The 21,467-nt window shown below is 36.7% G+C and overlaps 2 protein-coding genes and 1 pseudogene across 2 annotated transcripts; all 3 read left to right on the plus strand.

The window, feature by feature from the left end:
* Positions 1–14,262: 14,262 nt before the first annotated feature.
* Positions 14,263–14,957, plus strand: LOC118760868 (probable pre-mRNA-splicing factor ATP-dependent RNA helicase mog-4). Its single transcript, XM_036498981.1, has 2 exons — positions 14,263–14,545; positions 14,578–14,957. Exons 1-2 carry the CDS (start codon positions 14,450–14,452, stop codon positions 14,851–14,853), a joined length of 372 nt encoding a protein of 123 aa, XP_036354874.1. The 5' UTR covers positions 14,263–14,449; the 3' UTR covers positions 14,854–14,957.
* A 399-nt stretch (positions 14,958–15,356) lies between these two features.
* Positions 15,357–16,836, plus strand: LOC115228597 (pre-mRNA-splicing factor ATP-dependent RNA helicase DHX16-like). Its single transcript, XM_036498973.1, is given in 5 exon segments — positions 15,357–15,370; positions 15,401–15,673; positions 15,707–16,197; positions 16,229–16,391; positions 16,393–16,836. Coding segments are annotated over 3 exon segments (990 nt in total). The 5' UTR covers positions 15,357–15,370; positions 15,401–15,673; positions 15,707–15,814.
* Positions 16,837–18,238: 1,402 nt separating this feature from the next.
* Positions 18,239–20,164, plus strand: LOC115228598 (annotated as a pseudogene).
* Positions 20,165–21,467: the final 1,303 nt, after the last annotated feature.

Raw genomic sequence — 21,467 nt, forward strand, 5'->3', positions numbered from 1 at the left:
TCTCGGATTATCAAGCACTTTTCGTCTAATTATGGAAATTGATCGAGATGATATTTTTTGGTTGTCCTGATCTTGGCTTATTTTTGGTAGTTTTAAATAATTTTCATTTATTGATAATGTTCCATACTGTACTCTTCGGAATATGAACACTTTCGGAAATTTTTCGGATTGAGTTTCCTGCATTATATTCAAGAAGTATAATTTTTTATTTCTTCTGAATGTTCCTTTCGCTTAAGCATGTACAAAATATTAATCGCAAATAATGCTAATAATCATCTTAATAAAATATGGCTAGAACAAAACAAACGGCTCGAAAATCTACTGGTGCAAAAGTACCAAGGAAACAGTTGTCTGCAAAATCTGCTCGCAAGCTGTCTGCACTAAGAAGACTATGCAGAAGTGGAGGCGTTCCCGCTTCGCACTCCCCGGAGGACAAGACGGTTCAGTGTGCCACTACGATGAACTGCCGGAGCCGTGGTTCACCGCCACGTGCTTCCGGCTATTCTAGTGGTGTTTTTAATTCTTTAGGTCAAAGCAGGAGGTCGAAGCCTGGACCCTCCCAGATGGGTTCAGCACTCACTGAAGACTCTTCTCCCCTGCTCCCCCTTTGGCTGGTGTCGGGGGAGCAGCAGCTGCAACAGGTACTAATTGTTTGGTAGCCACGACAACCGCACAGCATGCTGGTTCGCCACGTGTTTGCGGTTTGTCTAGTGGTGCCAAACCCAGCCTAGGTAAGTCAATTAATGCCAACAGGGTGTCGTCTCCTGAGGCCGTCCCGGTGGGTACGGCAGGAAATAAGGTTGCCCTTGAGGACGGTTGGTACACGGTGGGGAAACCCAAACGTGCGGCTGGCCGTCCAACCCCCCCTAATGTTTTAGGTACTGGTGTGTGTGTATCAGGTGGATGCACACCCAAAGAAGACCACTGGCGCCGGGGGCAGAATTACCTTCGGTGCTGTGGCACGACTTGAGGTCCTCCCTACAAGTGGGAAGGCCTCGGTCATAAAGATCTTAGGTACGTTAGACTCTATCCAGCCTTCAAAGCTGTATAGAGTCCTGAAGAGGGAGCCCACCCAATTCCTGCTTGGGTGGGAGAAGGAGGAGGACTTCTTCAGCTTTAAAGAGAGCTGGAGAAGTCCAGCCCGTTCGGTCCTGGCATGCATCGGCTTGTCAGGATTGAACAAAAGGTAAGGCAGGTAAGAGTCCTGCTCCTCGGGGTCCCCCGGGACTTCGAGGATAATGACCTTTTAGGACACATACAGCGGGAGTACCCCAGTGCCCTGCCTTGCACGCTTCAAGCAGGGTAACCGCCCTCTTGAAGTGGTGGAGGTCATCCTGGGATCTCCTGCGGAAGCCGAGCGCCTAGTACTTCTGGGTACTAGGATCGGCTACATTAGGATGAGAGCTGCCTGGCCCGCCCGAAAGCCACCCAATGCTTTCGGTGTCAGGGGTTCGGGCACATCTCCACAAAGTGCCCGGATAAGGCGAAGTGCCTTATTTGCGGTGGGGAGCATGGTCGCAAGACGTGCCCCTCACCATCCAAGGAGAGGCAGTGTGTCAACTGTGGTAAGTTGGGACACACTGCCAATTTCAGAGGTTGCCCCAAGTTCAAGGAGGCAACCCGAAAGGTAGGTGGGGATGTAATCCCAACAGTAAGTCGCCCGCGTCGCGTCGCGCGCCCTGCGCCAAAACCTGGCAAGCAGGCGATACTGGCCAAACCTTCCAAATCCGTTTGGGTGGCGAAGACAGTGGAACCTGTGAGCCATGCTACGTGTGGGTCGGTGCAGCCTTCGCCGACAAAGTTGGCAAAGCAGGTGAAAGCTTCCGAGTCCGCTTGGTTGCCTAAGCCGGCAATGCCTTCTGAGGCGGCTAACGGCGGCGCCGTCCGGCACAACCTGGGGCTGAAAAGGCGTCCTCCATACGTGGAGATGCCATTGCACTCAGCCCCTGGCGAGCGTGTACCGCAGGACAGTATTAGTCCTGCGGTGCAATTATGCGTTTCCCTATTAAAATTTTGTAGGGAGATGAATTGCAGTGTAGAGGAAATGCTACACTGCAACGTTGCCGAGGCCAAGAAGATCCTTGGCGAAGAACCGATATGATGCTCAACATCATATCGGTGAACGCGCGTTCCTTGGAAGGAAAAGGGACGCCGTTCAGAGGATGTTGGCCACCACGAGTGCGGACATTCTGGTGGTCAACGAAACGAAGGTAAAGGGGGGTCCGTACGTAGTTGATGGCTACAACTGTCGTCACATACCCTGGAAACAGGGGTCAATATGTGGCACAGGAACTAGCCTCTTCTACAAGCCCTACCTTGCCTTGCAGAGTCCAGGTTATGTTCATGTAGCTTGTGTGAATTCCTCCAAGTGAGAATTCGCATAGGCGAGTTAACATTTTACCTAGGTGGGATGTACTCGAAGAACTTTACGGCGTGCTCCTGGCACGTACGGGAGTTCTTTGAAAAGCATCCGAAGGCCATGGTTGTTGGGGACCTGAATGCCAAGCATCAAGATCTTGGTTTCAGGGTAACCAACTCGCATGGTTTGGCTCTGAAGACGCTGGTTGAAGACCTCGGGCTGGAAATCCGGACTTCGAGCGAGCCAAACCACGTCGACGCGAGGGGAGGACGTGACTGGCTAGGGCTTGCTCTGGTCAGTCCCGGTCTTCTAAATTGGGTTAGTAAAACTATTTTATTGTCCGATATTGGGAGCGACCATCTGCCTCTATTGCACGAACTCCGTGAGCCAGTTCCTCAAAGGGTCCCAGGATACTTTGACCTCCGGGTGGGTTCCTGGGCTAACCTGGAGAGTTTCATGGCCAGCAGGTTGCCCTCACTTCTGGTGGGGAATACCTGCGCCAACATACGTGAGTTGGAGGCGCTTGATAATGGAATCAATGCTGCCCTGACTGATTACATGCGAGATAATTTCAAACAAAACTCAGTGCAGGGTCAGGCACATTCCACGCTCCCTCACCGGATCTTAAATAAAATTAGGTTCAAGCGCCGGCTATCCAGACTACGGGACAAATGCGTTTACGAGGAGAACCGTGTTTGGTTTCGTGGCTGGATTAGCCGGCTTCAGAGGGAGATCCGAAGAGAAATCCGCGAACTCGAAAGTTCGCGGTGGGAGAGGGCCTGCCGAAGGGTGGACCCTCGCTTTCCGGACTTCTGGAAGCAGTTGAAGAGCCTGTCGGGGAGAAGGGGGGCTAAGTCAGTGCGCCTTAAACGCTCTGATGGAACCCTCGCTTCGGACCCGGTTGAGGTGGTTGAAATACTTTCAGCCCATCTCAATGGCATCTCGGGAACTGACGGAAGTCAGTTCGTAGAGACATCGTCCTTTGATACTGTCCAGCAGATATTGTCGTGGGACAAGCGCTGCCAGCTGGGCATATCAAGGAACGATGCAGGCGAAATTACTGAAGCGGAGATTCTGGCAGCAATCTCCCGAAGTAAGAACACCGCGGCGGGTTTGGATCGGATCCCGATGGCCATCTTTAAGAAGGCCCCGCCGCGGTTAATCACTGCACTAAAGGTTTTATTTAACGGGAGCTTGCGACTTGGGATGATTCCCTCCAGGTGGAAAGTGGCTGAGGTAATCCTTATCGGAAAGCCCGGGAAGCCACATGATGTCCCCGGGGGATATAGGCCCATTTCCTTGCTCCCCGCAATATCTAAAATCCTAGAAAGAATTATGCACCAAAGGCTCCTGGAGGAGCTGATGGTTGCAGACGCCCTCCCTGAGTTCCAATGGGGCTTCAGGGAGGGCCGCTCATGCGGGGACTGCCTTCACAAGGTGTCGTCTGGTATGAAGAACGCCCTCCAGAAAAGGGAATGCGGTATTTTAGTTAGTCTCGACATTGAAAAGGCCTTTGACTCGGTGTGGCACGACGGCCTCCGGAGTTCCCTTGCCACGTGTGGGGTTTCTCCGTGTCTAAGGCGCTGGCTGTCGGGGTTTCTTGAATCTCGCAGGCAGGTCGTGCGGCATCAGGGGGTCTTTTCTAAAGTCGCAACAGTCCTTCGCGGGGTCCCTCAGGGCTCTGTGCTCAGTCCGACACTATTCAATGTGTTTATGGCCACTGCGCCTATGCCAGTCAATGCTCGTACTGAAATGGTAATCTATGCAGACGACATTATCCTCTGGGATCACTCAATGAAACCGGAGTGTGCGTGTCGTAGGCTTCAGGTTGCTGTGGATGGACTTGCAAACTGGTGTGGGAGTAGGGGTCTGAGAATGTGCGCGGACAAGTGCAGTGTCCTTAAAGTCTGTAAAAGGACGAGGGGTTACACTAATTTTGTTCCTAGGTTATTGCTGAGCGGGTCAGCAATCGCTGCAGTTGATCGGATGACTTATTTGGGCGTGCTCTTTAAGCCGTCCGGTAAGTTTGATGATCACATTGCACGTACGAAAATGCGTGCAATGCAGCGATTAGGTGCGTTGCGTGCTTTCCGCTTGAGCAGAGGTGCCTGGTTCCGCGTGTTTAACGCCATGGTGTTACCCGTCTTGACCTATGGCGTCCACGCTTGGTACCTCTATGAGGACAGGGATAAGCATGTTGACGTGCTTAAAAAAGTAAGAAGACGAGCCATAAGGCTAGCCTATGGCTTAGGATTCCGGACTGAGCTCTCCGACGCCCAGGAATCATCTCTCAAAGGCCTCTCTGAGGTCCTAGAGAAGATTATTTCTGGATGGCAGTAAGGCGGTAAGTCTTAACCTGTGGTTGTGTGTAGGGAGGCGTGTGTGAGATGGAGACTGAAAAGGCAGCGATGCCGAAGGTCTACTTAGTTAGTTTTTAACTCCCTTAACTAATAATGTTTTTTCCCGGAATTAGTATAATTTCGTTGATCGATATGTAGATCAATTCAATTATTTTTCAAAAAGTAAATAAATAACAACTGTCCAAGACTAATTGGAACATGATATTCTATCTGTTGGAATAAATGTGAAATTTTCTATAAATAAAACGAATTTTGTAATTTTTTTATGATCTAGGATTAAGAAAACTAGAGCACTATTATACTATTGGAAAAAATTAAATAAAAACAGCTATGTTAACGAAAATAAAATTTTATTAAAAATAAACAAGTGTCCCAAGACTAATTTGACCCACTGTAGTAACCTAAAATACAATAGTAAGATTGATTTTCTTAGTTTTTAAAAAGAATTATGTAGGAGGTATCATTTAATGATTAAATAGTCTGTCAAAAAAAAAACTATCTGTCAAAAAAAACTGTTGTGAAATACTACGATACAGAGAAAAATTAGAAAACTTGGATGATTATAACCCAAAATCTAAGCGCACTAAATCTGCGAAGCATTTGGATTTGGAGGAAGCTCTTTGGATTTGGTTTGTGAACAGATTACAGATTTAATACTAATACTAAATCATGGATGACATCAATGATATTTCAAGATTGGATAAAGGGATTGGATAATCAGATGAAATTCTGTGGGAGGAAAATACTTCTAATTATGGACAACTGTCCATGCCACATTATTCCAACGTCATCGAATATTGAAATGCACTTTTTGCTTCCAACAACAAAAAGTCACTTACAACATAGTTTTAAGGCACATTACCGAAAACTAAAGGCAAAACATATTATTAACCAACTTGAAACAAGTAACAATTGGCATATTAGGTTGGATGATGCAATACGTTTTGTTGGAAAAACATGGGACAGCGTTAAAGAAGAAACAATTAAAAACTGCTGGTAGCAAATTTGTCATGTCGAAACTTATAACACTGAAAATTCGAGAAAAGAAATTGTTGATCAAAATCTATTGAATCAACTGATTTCAACATTGAATATTAATGATGAGATAGATGTCAACGAATATGTTTCGGTAAACAATAATGCGAAAACAGACGGTCATATTGAAAACCAAATATTGTCAACACTTCGAAGAATCAATGAAAGTGATGAAGAAGACATAAAAGAAGACTTTACTAAAAAAAGACCTTCTAAAAATGAAATGGCAAATGCGTTCGAATTTATGCTACGCGGGATCGAGTTTACTCAAGGGATGTCGAAAAAAAGCATACTCAACCTTTTTTGTCGCTCCCTTGTTGTATATAACTCAAAAATCAAAATATAGAACAATACAGGGTATTTCATTAATATATCCTCTAATTTCATAAATATATCCTCTAATTTCATAAATAAATCCTCTTATTCCATAAATATATCCTCTTATTTCATAAATATATCGTATAATTTCATCAATATATCCTCTTATTTCATAAATATATCGAATATTATAAATAATTATATAATGTAGTAATTCTTGTAGTAATGTTCGTATGTCGTATACGTATATTTCAAGTTACATTAACAAAGACCAACTTTTAATTTAAAAAACAAATTTTAATTAATTCTGTTAATAATCGCATTCACTCTATTCCAAAATGACCGGTAGTACTCGGTAAACATTGAATTAGAAGAAAGCGATTGTATAACATCTTTTAATTTTCTTTTAAAGCCTTCTGATTCATAGCTCTTGACGTATTGAATTCAGATTCGCATTTATTGTCCCAAATACATTTTCGATAGGATTTAAGTCAGGTGAATAAGGAGGTAAAAACAAATACTCAACACTATGTGTTTCGAAAAAATTAACAACATTTGAAGAATGATGAAATTTAACATTATCTAAAATTATCACAGAATCATCAGTGACATCACACAGAATCATCACAATAAAACGATATATTTATGAAATAAGAGGATATTTATAGGAAATTATACGATATATTTATGAAATAAGAGGATATATTTATGAAATTAGGAGATATATTTATGGAATAAGAGAATTTATTTATGAAATCAGAGGATATATTTATGAAATTAGAGGATATATTAATGAAATACCCTGTAAATCAAATGTAAAAATTGAATTGTTAATAAAAATTATTAGTGTGCACTTGAAACTACACATAAATAAATGTTAAATAACCATTATGTACTGGCTTTGTGAATAGCGATTTGATCGTTTTCTTATTTTCAAAATTGTATTTTAAAGTTATAAAATATTTAATCGGCTTTAAAATTTTATCCGGGTGCTTGCGTTTTAAAATTTAAATGATCCTGTAATCTTGATGTCTTCATCGCCTCATTTGAGAATGAACGTTGACAAATAAGACAATAAAGCTGTTTTGTATCTTCATATTTTGCATAAACCCATATTTTAAATATTCGTTTTGATAATGACGACTTTTCTTATTTGAGCGAGAAGACATCTTAGATATCAAACAAGAATGTAAAAAGAGCGTGCTAATTTGAATATAAAATTAAAGGATAAACACTATAGAAGAAATATTAATAAATCTGAAACATTATTAAAATTAGCATGTATAAATAGTTGTATTATATTTAAATTCGAATATTTTATTAAATATATTATCCCCCCCTTTAACTTAATTATCTCCCCTTGTACAAAATTTTCGCCCCTAGGAGGGCCATTCGCCTCCGGTTGAGAACACTTGTATTAAACATATTAAAAGGGAATATCTGGATTGTCTAAAAAATAGTTATAGACAGTCGACGATTATGGAGTTTTTTAATAAATATTAAATATTTTGTGTTTAATTAATTTTAACGGGGTCGCGTTATAATGCCACTCCGCTTATTGCCATGAAATATTTGGGTTTTTTTTCGTGGCAATATAGAGAGGTTTAAGTGTATTTTCATTATCAAGATTTATACGAAAGTTTTTGCATTCTTCAGTAACAATCAAACATATATTTTTTTTAATTCGATTTTCTTGATTTATATCGTTAGATGGCAAAATTATGACCAAGGCCGATGTAACACAATATTTTCTGTATCGTATTATTTTTGATAATAATCTCAATTTATATGAATTTTAATATTAAATATATTTAAAGTAATTATTATTTATTTAAAAATATTAAGAAAATTGTATACATTAAAATTTCATTATTCAAATGAGTTTGTTTTTATAATTAGTTTGATTTTGCCTTTTCCCTATATTTCTAGTCGCATGTCTTTAGAAAAGAAAGTAAAATTTAACCCGGAAGTTTTGTTTTATGCCACTTCTAAGGAATCGGATTTAAACGAATTAGAGAAATTCATTAAAGCTGGAATTGACATAAATTACAAAAATTCTGATGGTCTGACTGCACTGCACAGTGTAATATCTTATTTTTTTTAAACAAAACAACATTAGCTTATAAGTGTAATTTGATTTATCTTTTGATTAATGTAAATAGACATGACTTACGTCAGCAGCACGCAATTCTCTAATTTTAACATATAACTTTCAATTACTGTTCTCTATTGTAAGGATTTTTGAGGTTTACTGACATTAATCACATATTTTAAATATTTTTTCATTAATTTTAGGCCTGCATTAATGGAGAATACCAAATGTGCAGATTTCTCATTGATAATGGGGCAGATATTGACTGCAAAGACAGTGAAGGATGGACACCTTTACATATCGCTGCCTCAACTAACAATCTCAAGTTAACAACGTTTTTTTATTTCAAAATTCTTTATTTTTAGCTTATTGGTGAATCTTGGAGCATCATTATCGATTATTAATTATGATATGTTATTTCCAGTAGAATTGGCTTCAGATTCGGAGTTGACCGAATTTTTAAATGACCAAATGAATGCAATCGGTAAGATTTCATTGTCTAATTCTAGCATTGGACAGAGAAAAAATTAAAAATAACGAACATTCTCTAATGCTAAGAGATTTCCAGGATTCGCTTCGAAAAGGAAAATTTGAATACCTTATCGATCCAAACTCCGGAGTTACCGCTTTACATGTAGCTGCTGCCAAAAACTATATCGATGTCATTGAGTTGATTTTTTTATTTTTAGTTTTTAGAATTCTTATAAAACTTCCAATTGATCTGAATCAAGTTGATTTTGACGGATGGACACCATTACACACTGCTGCCTATTTTGACAATTTGACAGCTTTTAAATTACTTATCGAAGCGGGAGCAGATTTAAACGTAATTTCTATATCTGTAAAAACGACTTTGTATTTTAATTAGGGACAAACACCAAGTGATATGGCAAGTGACGAGCTGCTCTCCTTTATTACTGTAACAATCTACATTTTTAGATAATTTAACGTTAGGAATTTGAAAACCAGAAGATAACTGAAAAGTATTTTTTGAGTTTTTCAAATATAAATTATTCTAATTTGACTATATTTTTATAGACAAGTAATTCCCGAACAACCGGAAGATGATTACAAAACACCTCGTCAAAAAATTTCTAAAAACGAGAATTGTCATTTTTATATTTAAAACTTAGATTATACTTTCCAAGAATGTATCCCCAACAAAACTGGAGATGTACCGAATAATATATTTATTGAAGAGAATTCCACGAAATGTAAAAAAATACGAAATTAGATTCATTTGTAGCAAACCTCGAACTAGAATCATTAGTTTTAAATGAACCAGAATTAGATGACTCATCAACCGGTTCGAAAGCCTGTTTAAAGAAAAAAAAGTAATAGTTTTAAAATGTATTATCAGAAATAAGAAAAAATCAGAAGCAATTTCTTTGCGTCGTGCTACTACAGGAATAAACTTGAAAGAAATTTCAGCATCTTTGGATTTAGTTAATCAACGCGCAGATAATGTCTCCGATGAAAAGTTATTTTTACTTTGTGGTTAACCCATTAATTTCTAGTCAACTAACCGATCACTCAGATAATATTGTATACTGACTTGAAATTTATTTCAAGAGCATTTTGCCGCCAGGGAAAACGACGAAAAATATTCCTTATTCAGAAATAACTAAAAAAGATTCATTTTTTCAGGTTCCTCTTGAAATCACCTAGATTTTTATAGGGCGACGACGCTTCAGCTAAGAATAAAAAAGAATTGGAATTCAACATTGAATCAAATTTCGGTTGATAATTTATTTTATCATTATCTAGTTTCGAATTCTATTTCACTCCCTACTCGGAAGTATATCCCCAGATTTCTAGAAAGTTCTGATAAAGTTAATTAAACAATGCAATATTTCTAAAGGATTTGGAATCCTGTCAAAATTGCTTGAAACTTGAGAGTGATCTCATGTTGGCGCAAATTGAAAATTCCGAGCTTCATAAAAAGATTAACCTTTATAATTTTGAAAACTTTATAACTTCCAATTACACTTTATTGGATGAAGTATTTTTAATTTTATATGAACTTAATGTAGGAAACCCTTCAGAATATTGCCAACTCTCTTAAAAAAACATCCCAGTTGGAAAATGACAACCACAAACATCTAATGAAATGTTTAGAATTTCGGAAAAAATAAGAAAAATGACATTACTCATTATTTTTAAGTTTTGAAATGAATTTATTATTTATAATAAAAATTACAACCTATAAGTGTTATTTTTATAGAGATTAATAATATCCATTTTTATATTTTTTGGAGCTTTATCAAAAAATTTCTTTAAAATGACTTTTCTTTATTTATCTCACAGGTCAAAAAATTTGAGCCTTTTTTGTTTAGTACAATCCTATGCTAAATTTTTTTAATAAAATTGTGGCGACCCTCTATTGTACCTATGTCGAATACAAATTACAAATATATTTGAATAAGATTAACAATTTTACTCGTTTCAATAGCTTTACTCGGTTTGTAGCATAATAGGATGTCGAATTTTTTTAAATATAGGACTTTTATATTCCAACAAGAAAGTAGATGCATGGATGGTACAATGCAAAATACAAGAAAGTCTTTGAATTAAATTGCAACAACAGTATTTTGACGTAATTTGTTTTATAAATTTGTTAAATATTATTATTTTTATTTTCATTTATTACAAAAAAATTTTTTTTACAAAAAATTATTACTTAGACACAATTATATATGAATTCACTTAGTAATATATTGAACCCAATCGATTGGACTCTTAGTGCTTCTGTAAATAACCGTCGTTTATCTTATTCAAACAACAGCAGACCAAAAATTCCCCAATCTGCTTTGCCGAACTCTAGCACAACAAAACGTGAAGGAAAATATGCAGATTTCGAACTAAGAAATACCTCAACTCAAAATTCAAACAAATATTCCAGCACAGGACCTCAGCTCTGGCACAGCCGAAGACTTTCTGACAAAGAAATTTTTGCGAGATTGAAAAGTACATGAATTTGATGACTAATTCTTAGCAAATAGAAAGATGTCTTGTGACCAAGATCGTCATGCATATCCTTATATATCTACAATGAGTTTACATGAAAGACATGCAATGTATGACAGAGGATATATTGGTCCGCGCAAATGGCCTTATTTGACGACATATGAAAGTGATTCAAATCCCATCAAATGTAAATCTGCAAAAATATTTGGAAATGACGGAAATATGCAAAACATTAATCGGATACAAGTAGATAGTAGACAAATTAGAAACAACTATACAGATCGACCATCTGACTTGTAAGAATTTCATAAATAATTAAAAGTTCATCACGATCGCATAATTCTCAGCAAATTCCAGGATATAGTGGAATCACCGGATCAGTAAACCACGATGAGATTGATAATAAAAAAGTCGAATTTATTCCATTTAATGTCGTTCGTACACAGCCTAAAGTGTCTCAATACATTTAGTAAAAATATTTTTATTTCTTTATACAAGTTCTCCGTATGCAATTGGATATACAGGCCACAGAAGATAAAAAAAATAACAAAAAGTTAAAATTTATGAATTTTCTTAATATTTTTAATTTTCAATTTGTATTTACTTTAAACTTTAAAAAATATCTAATTTCGTGTTCTTTTGGAAATTTTTATAAACAAATTTTATCTCCTTACTACAAAAATAATAAAAAATAAAACCTAAGATTTATTTAACTAAAAAAAGAAATAGAGACATGATAGTGCACAAGCAATGGTACGACGACGAATTTAGTATTGTGGATAACATCACTTTGATTGCCAGGAGATCATATTTATGTAATTTTTCAATTTTGACATGCTTTAAAGATTTTTAATCCCAACTTGATTAGCGTAATGATATTTTTAGCATGTCGAAGACAAAGATGTCCAGTTTATTATTATTGACTTTAGTATCCGTCTTAATCGTAATGTCCAGACGTACTTTAATCACCTCAATAGAAACAGCTTGAGGGAATTTATCAGCCTCGGCCATCATCTTCATTACAGTATCTTCTTTTCAAGCAAAAAATGTATGTCGTCCATAAATAACAAGTGGTTTTTTAAGTATGCCTGAGCACTCTAGCCTGATTTGTCCACTAGCATTTTTAGAAATTTTGGAAATTTTACGTTTAATATCTAGTCAGAAGGTCCCGGAAAACCAAAAAGATTTTCGTCGACAGAGAATCGTCTTGCAAGGTCCCTCTCTTCATTCTCACTTCACAAATCTCTTTTAGGTTGAATCTACACTGCGCTACCAGTTATTTAGATAGTTAATGCACGTTCGTGTTACCAATAAACAGTGTTTATGGTTTCGCTTGTGCCATGTTTTTAACTATTCTTGTCGTTAGTCTTTTCCTCGTTTCGTTGCCTTGCTCGTTCTTTGATTTCGGGACCAGTCTCTCTATAAAATTTATTATACAGCGGAGAAGGCAGGAATTATCGGGAATATGGTAAAAGAACTCATAATCGAAAGATTCAAAAGCCTTTTTATATCAACCCACATAGAGGGCAAGTTATTCCCACTTTGTTGATGAATACATTAGTTGAGCATTGTCTGTTCTCGGGGTTCTTGGCACATTTTCTAGTTCCCAATTGGTTATCGCTGATGAAACTTTACGGTTCAAAGTAAGAATTTCGGTCGCTTATAAAGAAATGCACGCCGATTGAGTTCCTCTGCAGAAGGAAGAGAAGGCTTTCCGGGATACGGTTGGGTCATCAGAAGACCATGTAAGGAGAGTCCGGCTGTTGTTGGAGGCAGGGATCACCTAATTAGTTAGTTAGTTTTGACCTGGAGTTAATAAATAGCCTTTACTGTGCCTGTGTTAAAAATGTCGTCCAAACTTTATTTTACATAAACATTTATTTTAATGCAAATTCTGATTTCGTCAATAATTCCAATATTTTTTTATAGGAATCGACTATAATTTGCCCAAAGATTCAACAATCAGAAATATCATTCGTAAGGTTCATTTTTTTATTTCAGATTCACCCAACCCATTTTTAGTCAATCTAGTTTTTAGTTTGTGATTAAAATAAAAGAAATAGGCTTTAATCACATAAAATAATAGTTGCGGGGATACTCCCTGTTTCTTCCTCACAATAAACTGCAAAAAATTTCACAAAAAAGTTTTTGCAAGCAAATTTGAACAAATGAACAAGTTTAGTTAAGAATGCTTATCTAAAACAATTGAAATGAGTATTAATTTAGTATTTGTGCTGTTTTTGGTTATTCTAAAACGATAAAAACTGCAGAATGGAAAGTGAGACTTTGAATGTTGTAATTGACATGATATTTATATTTTATTCAAAAAAATGATAGATCTGATTAACCGAAAGGAAAGTACTATCGACAGCAGAGTTGGACAGGCTGAAAAAGGATTAGTGGCCAACAAAGAGGTGAATCCATTTTCACTATACTCTTCTCTTCAAGTTTAATAATGACTTTACAGTGTGGAATTTTTCATTAAACGACCGTGTTATAAGAAACCATCCGCTGCGAGGTATTCATTTTAAAAATTAATAAAATAAACCTTATTGAAATATTAGAAATAATTTATTATTACAAAAATTTTCAATAAAATAAATTGTAACTACGTTTGGTGGTGCTACGTATTTATATTTCTTTATAAATGGTATTTTATTACTTAAATAGTTTAAATAGTCTCAAAAAGCAGATAAATTTCGCTCTGGAAAAAGACGCAATACAGAAGATGATCATGATCCCTACATGAGGTTACTTTAGATCAAACAAATAATTTAGGGTTGGAACTATAAAGTCAAAGGACGACCTCTCAATGCGAGAAGACATCGGAAAGAGAAAAGCCCTTGAGAAGCGTCTACAGGAAAAAGATCGATCAAAAACTCGAAATGTGGCAATGAATGTAAATTTGTCTTTTTTTACTGAAAAGGTTTATTCAAACGCATTAAAAAGTCAAAAATCATCACAAAAAGGCGTGAGGGATTCAATGAACGAAATGAGACGAATTTCAAGACTTAAATACCTCACTAAGAGAACTGAAGACAAAGTTGACGACCTCGCCCAGGAGATTGAGGAAGACAAAAATATTTTTGAAGAAAAAAAGTATATTTTCTACCCAAACTCCAAAGTTTGACAGAAAATGAAAAACTACGGCTGCAAAATAATGTCAGAATGGAAAGTTTCATCAATCAGTTCAAAGATGCAAAAAAATTGGAAAATGTTGACAGATATCACTTGCCATCTGATCTAAAAGAAGTAATTTTATTTTTATATTTTTAGGATGCAAAAAAACCTCAGCAAGAAGAGCCGGAACAGGCTGGAATGGCTGGCAATAATATGATTTGGGAAGAAGATCATATTAAGTCTGCCACTTATAAATTTGGTTCCAAAGACCTCGTCGAAATGAAAGAAAAAAAAGTTTTTTATCACAAAATTTTCAATTTTTATAGTTGATGGAAGAAATTTTAATCGAAGATGAAATTGAGTTTGTTAAAAATATTGAAATGCCCGGGACCGAAACCGCCCCAAAGGTTCAAGTTCCTTCCGAAGAAAAGACGTTGGACGAAGTCAGAAAGTCACTTCCAGTTTATGGCTTCCGTGAAGGCATTCTACGTGCCATTGACGAATATCAAGTGCTTATAATCGAAGGGGAAACTGGTTCTGGCAAAACGACTCAGATTCCGCAATATCTCTATGAATCCGTATTAATATATTTCTATTTCTAAGGGATATTGCAAAAATGGTAAGCGAATTGGAATCACTCAACCAAGGAGGGTGGCAGCAATGTCAGTGGCTGCTAGAGTTTCCAAAGAAATGGGATGTAAATTAGGAAATCTGGTATATAGCATGAATTGGCTGACCTTAGGTGGGGTATCAAATTCGTTTTGAAGACTGTACTTCAGAAAGAACTCGCCTCAAATATATGACAGACGGAATGCTTCTCAGAGATTTCCTCAACGAAGCTGATCTATCGAGCTATGGGTAATCTATTTTCTAATAGTCAGAGTTATTATGATTGACGAGGCGCATGAAAGAACTCTCCACACTGACATTCTATTCGGATTGATGAAGGATATTGCACGATATCGGCCAGAATTAAAAATTATAATATCTTCAGCCACTTTGGACTGTACAAAGTTTTCTGAGGTTTATCTGTTGACTGTAATTTTCCAGTTTTTCGACGACGCTCCAGTTTTTAGAATACCAGGTCGTAGATACCCTGTGGAATTATACTACACAAAAGTAATATTGTTGGGTAGTGAGGTCATTTAGGCTCCCGAGGCTAATTATGTTGATGCTGCAGTCGTGACAATCCTCCAAATTCATTGCACTCAGCCATTGGGGGACATTTTGGTCTTCCTCACTGGACAAGAGGAAGTTGAGGCGGCTACTGATATTTTGCATGTTTGATTATTTGTATGATTAAAGGAACGACTCCGAAGTTTGAATTGTGTGGCAGAATTGTTAATTCTTCCCATTTATTCTACACTCCCTTCTGATATTCAGGCAAAAATATTTGAGCCTACTCCTCGGGGGGCCCGAAAGGTTTTGGAATTTGAGGAAAGTGTATATTTGTAGGTGATTCTGGCGACAAATATTGCAGAAACTTCATTGACGATAGATGGGGTTATTTATGTCATTGATTCTGGATTTTGTAAGGAGAAGGGGTACAATCCTCGTACGGGGATGGAGTCTCTCACCGTTGTGCCCATCTCACGAGCCTCGGCAGACCAAAGAGCTGGAAGAGCGGGTCGAGTGGCCGCAGGGAAATGCTTTCGTCTCTATACTTTTTGGTCGTATAGAAAGGAATTGGAAGATAACCCAATTCCAGAGATTCAGAGGACTAATCTGGGAAATGTAGTCTTGATGCTAAAGAGCTTGGGAATTGACGATCTTATAAATTTTGACTATGTTGATCCACCGGCTTTTGAGGCAATTACAATGGCATTGGAACAATTGTTTGCAATGGGAGCACTCAACCATAAAGGTCAATTGACTGTCCTTGGCAGAAGGATGGCAGAATTTCCAGTTGATCCAATGATTTCTAAAGCAATAGTTTCCTCTGAAAAGTTTGTATTTTCAAGAAAATGATTTCTTTAGATATAAGTGTACTGAGGAGATACTCACAATTGCCTCAATGTTGGGACAACATAACGCAATATTTTACAAACCAAAGGATAAGGCCGTTCATGCGGATGCCTCTCGTCTGTCATTTAATATTGCTGGTGGAGATCACATGACAATGCTCAATATATATAATCAAGTAATGTTTCTATTAGTATATTTAGTGGAGAGACTCTGGATTTTCTTCCCAATGGTGCTTTGAAAATTATATTCAAGTGAGAACTATGCGACGTGCAAGGGACGTTCGTGATCAACTGCAGTCGATGGTCGAGCGTGTTGAACTCGAAATATCCTCCAGTCCACAGGATAGTCAGGCTATTCGGAAATGTTTGTTGTCGGGATTTTTTTACCATACTGCCAAATTCAGCAAAAGTGGGAATTATAAAACAACGAAGCACAAACAGATTGTGTCAATTCACCCAACTAGTAGTATCTTCAACGAACATCCTCCTCTTAAATGGGTGATTTACCATGAACTTGTCTTCACGACTAAGGAGTATATGCGAATCATTTCTGAGGTGGAGTCCTCTTGGTTACTCGAGATTGCACCACACTTTTTTAAGGACTCTGATTTTAATATTTGATTTTATAGTGTTTTTTTATATTTAACTGTCAGTTATGGATTTTTTGTTTTTCACAAGATATTAGGTAACCCAGAATACTGCAAATAATTTCTAATTTCGTTTGTGATTATATACTGTCCAGAAAACTTAATTGGAATGTTTAATGATTGTTTTATACAGTCAAATTTACTGCCAAAATTTACTGCCAAATACACTTTTTATTTTAAAAATAAGTGCTATATGGGTCAGCAAAAAAGAGGTAAAGAAATGCATTTATTGCTTAAAAGTTTCTTAATTAAACATTGAAAGTTAATCCATTAATTTCAAAATTTTTATCGTATTTCTTTTTTTCAAAAATATTACATTTAACAAAATTTCTTAAAGTCACATCTTTTCTGATTGTTTCTTAAAATATAATAATTTAGCAATATTTTGTGCTTGCAATAGAATACCAAGAAACATCTTGTTGAGACTAATCATCTCGTTGAGACTTTCGTGGTTATTTAAATTTTAAACAAGGATTCTGAAATTTCCGAATTATATGTAACTTTGTTACCAGTAATTTGTAAAACTAGTATAAATTTTATTCGTTTTATATCATGACTGTTACCACAATTGAAGTAGGAATTACATGGCATGAGAGACTCAAGCAAACCAAGGTAGAAAAATTACATAAATACAATCTTCTATTTGGAAAACTAAAAATTCTTTATGGGGCACCTGTAAAGATTATTCCAATTGTGCTGACATGGGAAGGGGAGGTTTCAACGTGTTAAAAGGCCTATGTGGAAAAATTATCTGTTCAAGGCCGGACAAGAACATACATTTAGGCACTTGCGATGAAGAAGACACTAGAAAGCATTATGGTGGAGCATAGGCATGGAATTTTCACGCCCCAAGAATTCATTACGGCAACCAGCCAGTTGGTTGAAATGACAAACCAATTTTGCTAAGACCCCTCAGATGAAACAAATAGAAAAATTATAAATAACTTGGAAAATAAAACTGATAACGCGTTGGTGTATAATTCTTCCAAAAAGAAAAAATTTCCGGGAACTAGGATCAATGAATTAGTTAATTTCTCTTTTTGGGTTTAGTTGTTAAATAATAATGGTATCGTTTTGACTAAATTTCATTAGTGTAGATTCAGTCGTGGTCCGGATTTGGAAAATTGATTCAAATTTTTTATGAAAAAAATAGTGAGCTTAAACAAAAATTTTAAATATTATATAAATATTTTGTTATATAACCAAATCAAAAATTCAATAAACAAATAAATTATTTTATATCATCATTCTTTTGATTGCTCCATGTGCTCTTCAAATAACGAACTCTCTGAACAATATCAAAAATTATCAACTCTTAATTACTCAGAGCTAACAAACTACGAAGTAATAATCAAATAAACATTAATTAGATTCAATCTGAAATAAGCAAACTCTTCTCTTTACGCGCCCAGCAAAATGAATCCCCAAAACTCTTAGTAAAAACAGCAAAGGTATTTTTATTAATAATTATTTTATTTAAAGGGAACCCAGGACTTTATTCCTTCTCAAATGATCATCAGAGAACAAATCCTCAACAAAATTGTTTCGGTCTTTAAAAGGCACGGAGCCGAAAGCATCGACACGCCTGTTTTTGAACGAAAAGTATTCAAATCACCTGCTTAAAATTGTTTAGGAAATATTGACAGGCAAATATGGCGAGGACTCAAAGTTAATTTACGATCTGATGGACCAGGGAGGAGAATTATTGTCTCTACGCTATGATTTGACAGTATTTAATTGATAAAAATATTAAGGTCCCCTTTGCCCGATATTTGGCTTCAAGAAAAATTCAGAACATGAAGAGATACCACATTGGGAAAGTGTACAGGAGAGATAATCCTGCAATAGCTCGTGGACGGTTTAGGGAATTTATGCAATGTGTAAGTTATGTGTAAAATCTATCCTTTTAAAGGATTTTGACATTGCTGGGAATTATTCTAATATGCTGCCTGATGCGGAAGTATTGAGAATTATCTACGAGATTTTCAAGTCATTGGATTTATCTGATTTTCGGATTAAGGTAACGAATTTGTCTATTTGGGTTTTATATTTTTCTGTGTATTAAACAATTTCCAATTTGTTATTATTGATAAAAACAAATTTAATAGTAAAATTTGAGCATTATGCGAATTAATATTTTTAATACTGATATTTGCAACTGATTATATGATTTATAGATAAACAGCAGAAAACTGTTGGATGGACTATTAGAGTCGTTGAATTCTCCTTCGGATAAATTCACTACAATTTGTTCGTCTGTCGATAAATTAGATAAAGTGAGGTTATTTTAATAATTATTAAGGTCCCGTGGAGTGAAGTTGAAGCTGAGTTGCTCCAAGTTAAAAAAATAGACAAATTCGTAGTGGAAAACTTGAAAAAATACGTTCAACTCAATGGTTTGTTTATAAGATGATTTTATAATTTATTGCAACGTCTAATTAAATTAGGAGGAAAGGAGTTGGTTGCACAATTAATGATGGATAATAATCTCATTAACAACGCAACTGCTCGGGTTGCTCTCGATGAAATGAACATTCTATTTGATTACTGTGAGTCTTTTGGAATAGTCGAAAAGGTATAATCCATAAAAAATATTTAAAAATAGTTAAATTTTGATTTGAGTCTTGCTAGAGGATTGGATTACTACACGGGCCTGATTTTTGAAGTTCAATTTTTGGGTTTGAGTTTTTGGATAACGTAATTTTTCACAGATAGTGGAGACGAGTTTTCGGTAGGAAGTGTAGCTGGAGGTGGACGTTATGACAATTTAGTCAACATGTTTCAGGAGGATGATACCAAGATTCCATGTGTTGGTTTTTCTGTTGGAGTCGAACGTCTCTTCGCATTTCGTGAAAACAAATTAAAAGTTTGTATTTAGTTGTAATATTTTTTTAGCAAGACAGTTGTGTTTTAAAGACAAATTGTACTGATGTATTTGTGATCACAATCCCCTGTAAGGCAGATTCAGAAGGCCAAAATCGAATGATTGTCGAAAGGATTAAATTATGCCGCGATTTATTTGACGCAGGAATAAACGTATCTGTGATTTTTTATTTTTATAGACTGAGTTTTGTTATAAAACAAATACGAATTTTAAGGGGCAAAAAATTATCAGTCAGGAAAAGCAGGTCAAGTTGGCAGTGATCCTTGGGGAGAATGAGATTGTCAATGATGCGGTCATTATTCAACGGGTAGATACGAGGAATGAGATAATTGTCCCGCGATGTGAACTTGTCCAAAAATTGAAGGAGATGTTGGCATGTGAGAATAAAAATAATGTCGATTTGCAAAATGGAAATTAATTTTTCTTTTTTATTCTTTAAATAAATGGTTTCATTTTTGTTATTTAAAAAAAATATAATTGGAAAGTTTACCGGAGATATGCGTGCGATCATCTCGAGTGAATTTAATAGATGGAAATAATATTGTAAAGTTTATTTTTTGACTACAACGATCAAATGATTAAATTTTCGACATTGCGCTGACAAATGAATAATTAATACTATATTAAGAAGGAAAAACGATTACCTAAAAACTTACTTTAGATTTTCTTTCCCTGGACATCTTTAAAATAATAAAATCCTCAATAAGAAGAAGAAGAATATGGTTTATTTAATACAATAGGTCCAAAAGAAAAGTGGCCAAGGAATTAGAGCTTAGGGGGGCATGATAACGAGAGCCACGAAGGTCTCAACTTCGGTTTTGCCCCAGGAGACTGTCTTATTTCCCTCAGCGAATTCGAGTTTTTGCCAGGATCGCGTCAATCGTGTCAACACTCCGCTCATGCAGGTCTTCCAGCGGACTGCTGAGCTCCAGGCCGAATGCCAGTTTGATGGCAAATCGTCTGGTTTTTCGAGTTTGGCGATTAGAAGGTCCCTTTCATCAGTTTGGTACCAGCCTTCCGAACCATAGATTATTAGTGGCTGAACACAAGTCTGGTAGATGTGTAGAAACGTTTCTGCGCTCAGACAAAAACGCCTCAGGCCTTTTAGGATTTTCGCTCCTTGTTTCCGCTTTGCATGCACATGGGGTTTGTATGACCCGGTGGGGTCTATAGTTACTCCCAGGTAACGTAGGTTCTTCGATATAATCAGGTTCCCATAATCCTCGAAAGTCGGTTTTTTGTCACGACCCATTGAAATCCAACAAATGGTACTTTTGTCCAGAGCGAGATTCAAGCCTTTACCATTGCACCAGATTTCAAGTTCCTCCAAGTACGGTTCTGGTCTGCTCCAGAGTCTGCTCCAGAGTCGGATCGGACAACCTTCTTCTGTGTCGGGGTCCCCACATCGAGACATCCGTAACCAAGATATCGTCCGCGTAGATAATTAGTCTGCTCGTAGGAAAATGTGGTTTCGGGACGTCGGCCAGAAATATATTAAAGAGCAAGGGGCTGAGAACCGATCCCTGAGGAACACCTCTCCTCAGATTAACGGCCTTCGATAGCAAATTTCCACAACGAATGAACGATTTTCTCTCGCACAAGAAGTCCTTAAGCCATCTGATAGTTTTTCGCCTAGCACCCAACTCCGCTACTTTATCTAACAACCCCAAGTGCCAGACACTGTCAAAGGCCTTGCAGACGTCCAGGCAGACCGCCGTTAG

Source organism: Octopus sinensis, unplaced genomic scaffold (genome assembly GCF_006345805.1).
Source record: "Octopus sinensis unplaced genomic scaffold, ASM634580v1 Contig10832, whole genome shotgun sequence".
In the NCBI taxonomy this organism is placed as follows: Eukaryota; Metazoa; Mollusca; class Cephalopoda; order Octopoda; family Octopodidae; genus Octopus; species Octopus sinensis.